The sequence below is a fragment of the Cynara cardunculus genome (genome assembly GCF_001531365.2).
Source record: "Cynara cardunculus var. scolymus isolate 2C chromosome LG 17, CcrdV1, whole genome shotgun sequence".
NCBI classification, from domain to species: domain Eukaryota; kingdom Viridiplantae; phylum Streptophyta; class Magnoliopsida; order Asterales; family Asteraceae; genus Cynara; species Cynara cardunculus.
Genome location: NC_037544.1, coordinates 7,525,067 through 7,539,214, shown reverse-complemented (window position 1 = coordinate 7,539,214; position 14,148 = coordinate 7,525,067). Strand labels below are relative to the sequence as shown.

General features: G+C 36.9%; 1 protein-coding gene across 1 annotated transcript; it reads left to right on the top strand.

The window, feature by feature from the left end:
- Positions 1-2,834: 2,834 nt before the first annotated feature.
- On the top strand, positions 2,835-13,937 carry LOC112500563 (importin-4). Its single transcript, XM_025104067.1, has 21 exons — positions 2,835-3,120; positions 4,792-4,924; positions 5,950-6,086; positions 6,216-6,261; positions 7,436-7,648; positions 7,771-8,277; positions 8,362-8,496; positions 8,573-8,788; positions 8,869-8,958; positions 9,041-9,288; positions 9,373-9,461; positions 10,005-10,045; positions 10,305-10,335; positions 10,437-10,559; positions 10,673-10,890; positions 10,978-11,073; positions 11,300-11,412; positions 11,574-11,709; positions 11,790-11,894; positions 12,535-12,858; positions 13,640-13,937. The coding sequence occupies exons 1-20, from the start codon at positions 2,846-2,848 to the stop codon at positions 12,733-12,735; spliced, it is 3,153 nt and encodes a 1,050-aa protein (XP_024959835.1). The 5' UTR covers positions 2,835-2,845; the 3' UTR covers positions 12,736-12,858; positions 13,640-13,937.
- Positions 13,938-14,148: the final 211 nt, after the last annotated feature.

Genomic DNA, 14,148 nt, shown 5'->3' with positions numbered 1-14,148 from the left:
GAATGAATTTGTAGGAATTGAAAGGATTCCTTCGCTTATAATATGTGAACCAAACATCATATTTGGAATTTGGTCAAATGATTGGCCATTTCAACTCCTTTCAATTCCACCAAATTCCCATGATTCAAACAGCCCCTAAGGGTTATTAATCAAGGGGGCCTCCAATATATTTGGTAAATTAGCTTGTAAGTTCCACAAGTCAATTTATGGTTTGAAGCAATCATCGAGACAATGGTATGCAAAGTTCTCGACATTTTTACATGGTATTGGTTTTGTACAATCCAAAGTGATTACTCTCTTTTCTATAAGGAAAATGGGATTGGTTACGTGGCTCTTCTTGCATATATCGACAACATAATTGTTGTTGGTCCATCTGCCACAACAATTGAATTGGTTAAATCCCAACTTCGTAACCGTTTCAAACTCAAGAACCTTGGGGAGTTAAAATGATTTTTGTTCTCAATATGGAATTTTTGTGTCTCAAAGGCATTATGCGTACAGTTGCTTGAGGATACTGGCTTGCTTGCAGCCAAACCATCTATCACCCTTATGAATCCTTGTTTTCATTTTGTTGCTGATACTAATGATCCACTTGATGATCCTACTCGATATCGCAGGCTAGTTGAGTGGATTCTTTATCTAACATTTACTCAACCTGATATTTCCTTCATTGTGCAAAAGTTGGCTCAATATATGTCATCTCCAACTAGTGCTCATTGGAATGTTGCGTTCATCTTTTGAAGTACATCAAACAACAGCCTGGACATGGAGTTTTGTGTTTGCACAATCATCCACTGAACTTCGAGCCTTTTGTGATTTAGATTGGGACATGTGTGTTGATACTCGGAGATCAACCATCGGATTTTGTGTGTTTGTGATATGGTTTCTTGGAAGTCAAAACGACAATATACTATTTAACGTTAATCACCAAAGGCAGAATATAGGGCTATGACAACTGCCACTTGTGAATTGGTGTGGACGTATGATTATAACAATTATCATCTGACTTTAGCATCATGTCACAGCTCCTACATTACTATTTGACGACACCAAGACTTCTCATCAAATTGCTTCTAACCCAACTTTTCATGAGCGTACCAAACATATAGAAATAGACTGCCATTTTGTTCATGAAAAGGTTCAAGACAAGACCATTAAACGGATGCCAATCCACAACAATCTTCAACTCGGGACCTGTTCACTAAGGCATTGTCGTCAAACCAAGATGCGTTCTTTAACGTCCAAGCTGGCATTAAACAATCTTTATTATGCACGTCCATCTTGGGGGTGTATTAGCATACAAAGGGTTTAAAACTAAACAGTCACGTGTCTATTGAGATGAAAAGGGTTATGTTATGAGCTTGTTGATATGAACCAATACACATCTACAAATAAGGGTTGTACATATATGTTTTAAAATAAAGAAATCCAACTTTCTTCTCCTATCAATTTAGCTTTTTCTTTCTGTTTTTGCTACTGTAAAATATATAATCTGGGTAATTAAAAATTACTTTATCCGTCCCAAAATAAATGTACACCATTTTAAGAATGTGTAATTATTATACTTATCAGTTAACAAAAAGACCATTTTACCCTTAATTATAGAGAGAGAAACTTTCTTCACACATAATTTGAGGGTAGAATGGGAAAAGTAGACATTTACGTTTGAAATGGACACTTGTTTTGATACAAACGAAAATAGTAATGCATACATTTATTTTGGGACGGAGAGAGTAATTATATTTAAGATGGTTTTCTAAAAATTGAGATAAATCTATGGGTTTCAAAACTTGATCCGTTCATATGAAAAAAAGGTAATCTAAGTTTTCAAAAACATTTCAAGATTCCATTCTTACTGATTACATAAAATGAGTAAAATAGGAATATTATAACAACTAAAAGATTTTGTATGCTTTATTGACTTGTACATAATGCTTGATAATGTAGTATAGACAATCAACAATTGTATCAGTACAACAGTAACATTAATAATTAAACAGAATATACTAGATTAATGATATCATACGTTTGTCTAATGTATACAAAAGTTATACTATGTATATCTAACACGAGTCATTATGTTTCTTCTTAAGCGTATGCTTAATCCATACTTTGGTCATTAATAGCGCATTCGTTAGAAAACGTCTAATTCAGTCAAACATTTTACATGAAATCTATTTGTTTTTGTTACTACAACAGTTAAATTTGAAACCCAAAAAACGTTTGATTGATTAACATAGAAAAAGAGTTCGAAGATGTATCAATTTTTAAGAACACCTTTCAAATAAGACCAAACCTGAGAGGCAGTTTCACATTGACAAAACAAATGAAGTAAAGAATCTTGTTGACTTCTAATGCAGAAATTCATTTTATAAGGCATTTGAAAGCCCATATATCTGAGCCTGTCATCCATAGGAAGAGCATTCCCGAGAAATCTCCAGAAGAAGAGAATAAACCCATCTTACGCCACGCGTTCAATAAAAAATCTGAAAAGGAAAACAGTATGGATGGCCCAAAGAGAGCAGAAGAGAAAGTTAACTAGCTATCTCCCTACAGAAAGTCATACTAACTAGCAAGCTGTCGAATGTCAAATCATCGGTTTCAAAAGGGCATTTTTAATTTGGTTTTAGGTTTCCCAATTCGATTTTTTTAGCAAGAGATTTAACCGGCAGGGTAAGATCGAGTAAATAGTAAAGTATAGGGTCATATTTACCATTTAATAAATCTAAGAGGACCTAACATGTAACATTATGAAATACTTCCAAATCCCAACCAAACTCCTCTTTTTATAAACCCAAAACCAGTGTTCTGCCGCCGTCAAGAGCAAAACCCTCAATCCTTCGCAATGTCGCAGTCATTGGAGCTGTTGCTTATTCAATTCTTGATGCCCGACAATGATGCACGGCGGCAAGCGGAGGACCAAATTAAGCGGTTGGCAAAGGATCCACAGGTGGTTCCGGCACTCGTTCACCACCTACGAACTGCGAAGACGCCTAATGTGCGGCAGCTCTCTGCAGTGCTCCTCCGCAAGAAGATCACTGGCCATTGGGCAAAACTATCGCCTCAGCTTCGTCAGCTTGTCAAACAATCTCTTATTGAAAGCATCACTATGGAGCACAGGTTGGGAATTTCCATTGTTAATTGATGTTTGTTTTATGTTGAGCTATTTCAATTTATAGAATTTATTGTAAATATTTGTGTGACGGCCATTTGTAGTCTAAAATGCAATTTTATTACTCCCTAGGTCCCAAATAAATGAGTTTTTTCGTGAAATTGAGTAAATTTTCTATCGTTTTGAGATGAAACTCACCACAGCTCACTATAGATGTATTATTCAACTAGGATAAACGTTAATATATGACCAAACGTCTCAAACGATTACGTTTGAGTAGTTTTATAGAGAATGAAACGTTTTTGTATAAAGAAAAATTGACACACTTTTGATCAGCTAAAACTTGTCCCTCTGTTTGGCGCGACAATAGACCTGGAGCATTGGAGTTTTTGTGCCACCAAAAAAGTGAGGGAGATGGGACAAATTAGTAAATTACTAAATAAAGCATGTCACTACCTTACTCTTGTCTGTCCAGTCCGTCCACCTGCCAAACGCACCCTGAAGGATGAGTTTTCAGTAAAAATTGTGAAGTTTTGATCGAACAAATGAAGAACTACAAGAATAGCAAGATAATCTTGTCTGAAACTTATAAAAATGAATAAACTACAGGTGGGATCAGTGGTTTTGATATATAACAAAATATAAAAAGACCCATTTGATTCTGCTACTTTTTTCTCAGCGACAATGCTCAAACTATCGCCTCAATAGTTTAATTTTTAGCATCAGAATCAACTTTGTTGTTGTTGGAATTGTAATTGAATTGAGACAATAGTGATGCGACAAGAATAACATTGATTGAGAGGGATAAAATTAGGTTGCCAAAGATTTTTGAAGCTGGGTAAAGGACATCTTAAATCGAGTAAAGTCATTAATGGAGCGAGCCGTTGCAAATTGAAAGTTTTCTTGCCATGTCTCTAGCGTGGGCGAAGTGAACTACCATACAGTTGGAAACAGAGTAGCTAGAAAAGACAGATATGGAAGGGAGATAGGGGTGAGATGGGAGAGAAATTAATGGTGGAATTGGGAGTGGGAGATATGGTGCAGGAGGGAGGATAGATAGAGTGATTTTGAATGGTTTTATTCATTTTCCAATTTTTTCTTCAAAGTAAGGCGTGATAGACACAAATTTAGCTCTCGTCACCCAAATATGCCCAGTTAAATTGCTTACTTATCCACCAAAAAGTGATGTAGAAGCTTGTGGTTTCATAGTTAGGAGAACTGTAGTGAAAAAGTTTTGCTCAAAGACACAGATTCATTTAGATTATTAGAAGTCTAGTTCAAGTTATAGTGCTGTAGCTAAGCTGAGATTAATACACACATATGAATCTTCAAAATAGATTATAGTATGGTATCTCTTTACCTAAAAAAGCTTAATCCATGGTTGTAACTTGTGAGCAACTTGTAGTTTTTTTGGGTGCACGTGCACCAATTATGCTTCAAAGGTAATGCAATGATCTCATTTTGACTTTAAAGATACCATGAAGAGACATAACCAAACATTTTGGCCATTTTTAAGTGCTAAGCATTAATCTTATTCCTTATCTGCTTTATGCAGTAAATGTGTTTGGTTAAGTTGTATTTTATGTCTTTTCGTCATCTTGTGGTTTTTTGTGCATGTGCGATTTATATTATCTACAAAGTAAGACTAACTGTGCCTGATGGATATCTTGTATTGTCAGTCCACCCGTGAGGCGTGCTAGTGCTAATGTGGTGAGTATCATTGCAAAGTATGCCGTTCCTGGTGGAGAATGGCCAGATTTGCTGCCATTTTTGTTCCAGTGCAGTCAGAGTGCACAAGAAGATCATAGAGAGGTGCTTTGTCTTTGTCGATTTACAATCTTAATTTTATTTTAGGAATTTCAATATGTTAATATTTGTTGCGAATACCCTCATGCACCACTCTCTCTTACTCTTGCTAATACACACAGACATGTACTATAATCATCATATAGACATGTGCATGTGTTGGAGATGTATGTTGCACAAGTATACCATGAATTTACTACTGATTTCATTAATATTTGGCTAATATTTCTGTTCCTGTTGTGCCCTGTTGCTCCTCACCCCTACTCTTCATACTCTTCAGCCCTACTCCTCACAAGACATAATTTTATACTGAATAAACAATTTTTTTTATAATAAATAAATTATTTCCAGATATTGTAGAAAGTAACTAAATATATACTTTTAGTAAAATTAAATAATTAAATAATGAAAATTGATGAAAAAAATACGATAATATATTATGCCTCTTTTTAAAGAAATATATTATATAAAACATTTGCTAAATAATAATAGACAGGGGTATAATTGTCAGGTTTACTCGGTAAGCATTTAATACAAATCATTAGATAAACAACAATTTACATTCAGCACTTACCCCTCTTACGTCACTTACCTGAGTTAGGCCTCTTACCCCCCATTGGACCTCTTATCTCAGTCATGACTTGCCCAATTTTTTTTTGGTAAATAGCCCCTTAGTCAATGAATAATGATCTATAGCCAAGTCTAGTATTCCTTCTCTCCAAAGTGTAACTTTTGATTGGACAAAATATCAGGTGCTTTCCCATGAATGTGAATTGTAAATAGTTTGTAGCCGAGCTTACAAGTTTCTCGATCCTCCATCCCCCTCACCTCGAGCGTTCCAAGAACATTTTTTATTTTCAGGAAGTACCTAAAGATGGGATGTTTAGCAACATGTGGTTCTTGCTATGCTATTGGCCTGTTATGCTTGATGTTTTCAAGCATCTTTTGCTTCAATTACGTTTACACTTTTCAGTGGTACATATTTTAGCTCCTAAAAGTAATAATAATTGTATCTTCTTCCATGACACCAGGTGGCGTTGATTTTGTTCAGCTCCTTAACCGAAACAATTGGGGATTCATTTCGACCATATTTTGCTGATTTACAAGCACTTCTACTCAAGTGCCTACAAGATGAGACTAGCAATGGTGTTAGAGTGGCTGCCCTCAAGTAATATTTTATGTCAAAACTTGTGATGAGGATATATATGTGTGTGTGTGTTAGATTTGAGTTTCATCGAACAAGTGGTACTGCTAACATAATCTCATATTTCACTTTGGAACTTTATTCATTGAACAGGGCAGTTGGCTCTTTTATCGAGTTCACTTATGATGCCTCTGAAGTGGTAAGTCTGGTTGTTCCCTCCAATGGATCTTGCAGTTGCTTTATTTGAATAGCTCACTTAGTTACAGAAAATGTAATATTTATGCCTAAGTAGCTAAATTGATTGAATCCAAAACACGTAGTAGGTTCTTGAACGAGTGAACTGGCATGTCCAGGAAATCATTGGTTCAACTGTTTTAGGCACATGTTGGAGCCTGATCAATCTGATTACTTGGACATATGAAAGCTAATAATTGAAATGATGCCGCGTGATTTGATATTGCCATGTATTTTGATAATAGTCTGTTGACTGTTTTGTAAAGCATTCTTTTGTTTTTTCTCTTTACCATCTAAATTTTACCCCAGGACTAGTTAATCTTGTTGTTATTGGGATTAACAGTTTAGATGGAAATTGGTTGGACCTGTTTGTTAACTTTATTACGGAAAAGTGGGAAAGCGTACTGATGGTTATTATCAACCAAGTAAATACGTGGCAACCACCAAACTCACCTGTTTTTCCTTTGTCAAATATCAATAAACACGGTGTAATTATGTAGAGAGAGAATGTGTATCTACACTCTTTTTTTTGTTCACATAAGGGCATTTTGGTGCCTTTGGTGGTACATCTTTCCTTTTTCTTTTTGATAACTGTGGTATCTGACCTTTGATGGTAATACTTAATGGTTGGTGTGGACTTCCCTTTTGATTAAACAACATTCTCTATAGATATCAAACCAAAACTGAAACACAAAAGATCAGAGAACTCTACTCATGTTGTAATCTAATTTAAGAAAAATAGATTTGGTTTCTCTTTCAACCTATCAAGATACATTCATGATGATGGACCATAAGTATCTCTTACTTATGTTCTTATAGGATGAGCCAATGAGGAACCTTTTATCATAGTTGTATCTATTTAATCTCCTTCCAATCAACTGAATACATAATCTGTTATTGGTAGTTATGATTGGATGCAACAGGGTTCTGGGAAACTTTGTAGGTAACTTGCTTTCTTTATGTCTTGCGGGGCAACTTCAGTCTTACAAACATGAGTTGCACTGTTGACTCTTAATGCCACAGTGCTCCAATTTCATGTTCAGACATAGTTTTGTATATTTTTTCTTGTGCTTTTAGTTCCAAATTGCAAAAGTTTTCCTGTTATTTTCTTAATATACATCACTATCATATACATGCAGATTAAATTTCGGGAATTTATTCCCAGCATCTTAAATGTTTCAAGACAATGCCTTGCATCTGGCGAGGAAGATGTTGCAATAATTGCTTTTGAGATATTTGATGAGCTGATTGAATCTCCAGCACCTCTTCTTGGAGAATCAGTCAGAGCCATAGTGCAGTTCTCTCTTGAGGTTTGCTCAAGTCCAAATTTGGAATCAAGTACACGTCATCAGGTTCGCAGTGCTCTTAAGTTCTTATGAGGTTCATATCTGTTCAAGTAGCAAGAGAAATCCATCTCTCTTTCCTTTTTTGCCCCATGTCTCCTGCTTTGCTGTTAATTATTTTCATATTATAGGCTATTCAAATCATTTCATGGCTTGCAAAGTACAAATCTAATTCCCTTAAGAAGCATAAGTTGATCATTCCGATCCTTCAAATTATGTGCCCACTGCTTACGGAGGCAACCAATAGGGATGAAGATGACGATGATCTTGCACCAGATCGCGCCGCTGCAGAAGTTCTTGATACCATGTCTTTAAAGTTGCCAAAACATGTGTTCCCACCTGTTTTTGAATTTGCTTCTTTGAGCAGTCAGAGTGTTGATCCAAAGTTCCGAGAGGCTTCAGTCACAGTTTTGGGCGTCATTTCGGAGGGTTGTGTAGAGTTGTTGAAAGAGAAACTTGGACCTGTCCTTCATATTGTGTTAGGGGCTTTAAGGGATCCTGAACAGGTCGTAAGAGGAGCTTCCGCGTTTGCATTAGGTCAATTTGCTGAGTATTTGCAGCCTGAGATTATATCCCATTATGAAAGTGTTCTTCCTTGTATATTAACTGCCATAGAGGATTCATCTGATGAAGTCAAGGTAAACACTGATTACAAAGTTTCTGTCTTAAGATGAATGTTATCTTTCATATGTTCTAGGGAAGCAACTCAATTTTCTTTGCAGGAGAAGTCATACTATGCGTTGGCAGCATATTGCGAGTGCATGGGTGAAGAAATCCTCCCTTTTCTTGATTCTATGATGGGAAAACTATTTGCTGCTGTGCAAACTAGCCAGCGTATGTTACGAGAAACATGCATGGTAATGATGCAATCTCCATGCTATAATTGATTTGATGCATCAGCGAGCTTCTCAAAACATTATTTGCTTTGTGCAGTCTGCAATTGGTTCAGTTGCATCTGCTGCAGAGCAAGCATTTCTCCCATATGCTGAACGGGTTTTGGAATTGATGAAAACTTTCATGGTGCTTACAAATGATGAGGACCTTTGTTCACGAGCAAGGGCTACGGAACTGGTGGGAATAGTTGCCATGGTTGTTGGAAGGGCTAGAATGGAACCAATTTTACCACCTTTTATTGAAGCTGCAATTTCTGTAATAATCCTGTCATTATCTCTATCTGAAAGTTATGGCTGTTGTTCCAGCGTTTTTTGACAAGTAAATATACAACATAGGGATATGGGCTGGAGTACAGTGAACTCCGTGAGTATACTCATGGATTCTTCAGCAACGTAGCAGAACTGTTGGAAGATGGAATGGTTCAGGTATATATATGTGTTACTTTGGGTTATGTCTTAGCAAGGTCGAAGTTTGATTTGATGTGTGGTGTAACATTATTGTAAACAGTATCTTCCACATGTTGTGCCTCTGGCGTTTTCTTCCTGCAATCTTGATGATGGATCTGCTGTTGATATTGATGATTCTGATGATGATGAGAATGTAAATGGATTTGGTGGAGTATCATCTGATGATGAAGCCCAGGATGAACCAAGAGTGCGAAATATCAGTATAAGAACTGGGGTTTTAGATGAGAAGGCTGCAGCAACTCAAGCCCTTGGTCAATTTGCTCTACATACAAAGAGTGCTTATGCCCCGTATCCTTTGTTGTCAAATATGTTTCAATTTGCATCTTCAAAATAAACCATCACCCATAGCTGTATTCTTTAATAACCTCTAAGATATTTGGAAGAGTCTTTGAAGATTTTGGTGAAGCATTCCAGCTATTTTCATGAAGATGTTCGACTTCAGGCCATTACTGGCTTAAAACGTAAGTAACAATCAGTTTGTGTTTATAATGGCTTGTGTTTAGTTCTCTAATCTTCAAATTTGACGTATATGCTCATGATATATCCATGCAAGTAAGAAGCATTAGTTGCTTGTTCACCTATGCTTCTTTCCCTGCTATAACATTGACAATCTCATACAGAGGTACATACATTACACACATACCCATATAAAATAAAAAATGCTATATGTAGAAAGTTCCCATCACCATTTTGAGAAAGGGAAGAATGTGTGTACGGATACAAATTATTTGGCATGCAAGCAAGCTTTTTATGGGTCCCCAACTTTGGTGCATTGGCCTCTTGAGTTAGTGGGTGATTCAGTATCATATCAGGTATGTAGTCTCAGTAATGATATATACTATCTTCCCCTCTGGCTGCCCCTTACCCCATCTAACGATATATGCTTCTACTGGCTGGTGACCTAACACATGCCACTCCAAGTTGCATCTAAGAAATGCTGGAATTTTTTTAGTTATCTGCACCGTTCATTTTAGCTCTAACATTCAGTTGGTTTTGGATGGCAGATATTTTGACAGCTGCTCATGCAGTCTTCCAAGGTCATAGCGTAAGTTTTCTCTTGTCCATTTTTGTTTTTAGAAATGATTGCAGTTATTTTTGCTATTTTGTTTTGTACACATAAGAGCAATCTATTTTGTTTGTGTAAGGGACTTTACATCATAGAGAAGTTTAATGTCTGGATTCCTTGTTTCGTCTACTCAATGATCTTAGATAGTGGGATGAGACAGTTACTGACATTAAATATTCCTTCTCCCTCTTTCCCACATACAAACTAATCTTATCTATTTTCTTGCCTTGTTTTGCAGGACGGAGCATCCAAGGCAAAAGAAATCCTTGGTGAGTAGATGACTTGATGACAAAAATTAAGCGCATCACCTTGTGGAATTGCTAGATGTTGATTCAGTTACTTAATTGTTTCACAATGTTCCAAAATTCAGATTCTGTGATGACCATTTACATCAAGACAATGAATGAAGATGATGACAAGGAAGTGGTTGCTCAAGCTTGCATGAGCGTAGCAGACATGATGAAAGATTTTGGATATGTGGCCGTCGAACCTTGTATGGACATTGTTTATTTTGTTTATAAGATATTCTAATGTGTTAAATAAAGTTTTTGGTATAAACTAACCTGTCAAATGTCCTCTTACTCATGTCTGTGGTTCTAAATTCAGATATGCCTCGGCTTGTGGAGTCGACTCTGGTCTTGCTTCGAGAGGAATCAGTCTGTCAACAAATAGAATCAGATAGTGATATTGATGATGATGATACTGGACATGATGAAGTGCTTATGGATGCTGTTTCAGACCTCCTTCCTGCATTTGCCAAAGCCATGGGCTCTCACTTTGCACCGATCTTTGCAACTCTATTTGATCCGTTAATGAAGTTTGCGGTTAGCTTACTCACGACTTTATGGTGTAAAAGTTTTTCATTCCTTCTGTATACTTTTTGTAACTCATGGTAAATGGTGGTCCTACAGAAAGCTTCACGCCCGCCACAAGATCGGACAATGGTAGTTGCATGCCTTGCTGAAGTTGCTCAGGATATGGGTCCTCCAATTGCCGTCTATGTCGATGTACTTTCTTGTGATTATACATACTTTTCACCTACATTCACTTTCTGCAAACCAGGGGTTTTCATGGAAACAGCCGCTCTACTCTTCGGGTAGGGGTCAGGTCTGCGTACATCCCCCTAAACCCCACCTGCAGGGGGACACATTGGGCTTGTTTTGTTTGGTTTTCACATACATGGCACTTCGAATTTATCAATTTTCATGTTTGGGATATTGCATCATATTTCAGGGAGTGATGCCCTTGGTACTTAAAGAATTGGCTTCATCCTCAGCAACTAATAGGAGGAATGCTGCATTCTGTGTTGGAGAGTTATGCAAAAATGGTGGCGTCTCCAGTCTCAAGTATTCTTCTACTTTCATATACTTGGGTTTTCACCTTTTGATTCGTTTCTCTGATGTTAGATTTTTGTGTTCTCTCTTTTCTGCAGCAACCCCTTTTCCTGTTAGTGTGTTAGTTGAACATTGATTTTGACATGATGAGTTGTTTTCCATTTATCAATCAGATATTTTGGTGATGCTTTACGTGGCCTTTATCCGTTGTTTGGAGAATCCGAACCAGATGATGCAGTAAGGGACAATGCTGCTGGTGCAGTTGCAAGGATGATTATGGCACACCAGGAATCCGTCCCATTAAACCAGGTTCGTATTCTTTTATTGTAGGTTAGCAGCCTTGGTGCTTTGAAAAGGTATTCTAAATATCTATATATATTTATATCCAGGTCCTCCCTGTTTTCGTCAAGGTTCTTCCGTTGAAAGAAGATCATGAGGAATCCATGCCTGTTTATAGCTGCATTTGCAGCCTTGTTCTATCATCTAATCCACAGGTACTCATTTAGGACTTATTGACCTTCTCTTCAAAGGCAGTGCTCTAAGAAAACCTTAAACGTCATTTGAGGGGAAATTTGGTCATTTTAACATTTTTGTCATGTCTTGTCCAACTTATCAAACGTTATACAGACTTGTCCAGTCATGTCTTCGTCGTATTAAGCACCAAACAGACAGATGGTCCAGTCCAGTCTAGTCTCGTCTTTGTTTCAAACACACCCTTAGGGTGGTCTGCTTGATTGGCTGCCTGGCTCACCCCTTCAATTGGCAACTGATAGCTAAACCAAGTGTTTTGAAAAGCTAAGCAGGGATCAACCCTTTTTTTTCTCAACCGGGTGGTAATGTTTTCAGTCATTTCAGAGTAATGAAAATCCTTTATAAAAATTATTGGATCAAAATTAGATAATATCAGAAACTCAGATTTTCAGTTGTTTGCACATTCTAAATTTTTGTTTATTAAAAGGGACTGATTTTCAGACCGATCGGGCATCCACTTTAGTCCCTGGTCAGGCAATTAAGTGTTAGAAGGTCACTTGACTACATATATGTCTTGATGCTTTTTAGAGCACAGCTTAAAGGAGCTCAGATGTCAGTCATATTACAAGATTCTATCTGATTTCTGAATCGTATTGTAAACAGATCGTTCCTCTGGTTCCGGATTTGGTTAACGTTTTTGCACAAGTAGCCTTATCGCCAATTGAAACACCGGAAGTGAAAGTGCAAATTGGAAGGGCTTTCGCTCACCTTTTATCGCTATACGGCCAACAGATGCAGCCCCTCTTGGGTAATCTCTCACCTACACATGCTAATGCTTTGGCTGCTATTGCGCCAAAGAGTTGACAAAAATCAAACACAAGAAGGTGTGCGAATGCCATCTAAAGATGATCCTTTCCCCTAATGGGAATCATTTGGAGTATATTTTCTTAAAGTTTTCAGCTTCCCAGAAACTCATTTTTCAGTCAGGTACGTTACTTGTAAATTACTTTCTCAATATGTATTTAAAACATGCATAAAGGAGCCAAGCATCAAGCCTCAACTCGTTTAAACCGATGCTTTTCTTTTTGAACTTAAGGTTCCATTCGCTTACCAACTTCTCATATTTACACAGTTGACCTCAGATAGTCAGATAGGAGTTCTTGGAAATGGCCGATTAGGATAGTTGATTGCTTGTAGGACTGCAGTTTGGGGGACGGTTTAGATAAGGTTGCGGTATCTTATGGTAGGAATTTTGAGTTTCTTTGGTACTTTCCATGTGCTTTTAAGTTAGGTAGACCTCTTGCATCCTTTTATATTTGTCTTATGAAAAAATACATTTTTTTAAAATTTGTGGCTTATAGTTATGCTCTCGATTTCTTTTACTTAAATCTTTTTCGCAAGTCGATGGTCTTCTGGTAAAGGCCATGTTTGGCCACCTATAAACTAGCATATTTTTTGATTAAATTGAAAAAAAAAAACCCTGTTTGGTCGACCATAAGCTAGCTTTTAAAGTCACTTCGAGTAGTTCTCAAGTTTTTCTACTTTCCAATTAATTTTTTCAAACATGTTTTAGGTCCTTTTGTTTTTATGTTGTCATCTAACATATCAACTAGTTTCTACCAATCATAAGCTGTTTATCAGCTAACAACTAGTTTGCCAAACATAGTCGGTCGTCTACATCTTGTCGGTGTTCGGTTTTCTTCGCGTATTAAATAGAAGTGAAAGTTACATTTATATAATTAATGAGTATAGGATATGATGGATGCAGGTTTTTGTTTGGCTTCAGTTTTCCCCAATGGAGCTAGGTAGCTGTTACACATGGGTTTTTTTTTGTTTTACAATTTTGATGTGTGGTATTATTCATTTGTCTCAATATGTTTGTTTTGGTTCATTTATTTATAAGCCTACATTACATAAGGTTGTGTGTGTATGGTAAGTAAAGGGTTTTAGGGTTGGTGATGTCACTCTGTTTGGTATTTTATTATGAGTCATTGTTTGTTGGGTTGGTTGTTGGTAATGAATTGAGGTTTTAGCTTGTGAATAGCATTCACACTTGTTTTGTTGAATGGTAATATGTTGGTATTTGATTTTTAAGCATTCTTGTTCAACTGTGTGCTAGGTAGGGTGTAAACAAAATGAGACAGAGTTGAGTGGTAGGTTATTCGAGCTTGGCTCGAAAAAGTTAATACAAAGCTCGAGTTTGACTTGAGCTCGAATAACTTTTTTAAAGTAGGATTCAAGCTTGAGCTCGATGCCCTGTTTATGGGGTCAAACTTG

What these genes read in the sequence shown, in the direction of transcription:
- LOC112500563 (XM_025104067.1), top strand. Translation starts at nt 2,846, where the DNA reads ATGTCGCAGTCATTGGAGCTGTTGCTTATTCAATTCTTGATGCCCGAC. An exon ending in AGCATCACTATGGAGCACAG is followed by an intron (nt 3,121 to 4,791) that starts GTTGGGAATTTC and finishes TTGTATTGTCAG; the next exon opens with TCCACCCGTGAGGCGTGCTA. An exon ending in ATCCGTTAATGAAGTTTGCG is followed by an intron (nt 10,891 to 10,977) that starts GTTAGCTTACTC and finishes GTGGTCCTACAG; the next exon opens with AAAGCTTCACGCCCGCCACA.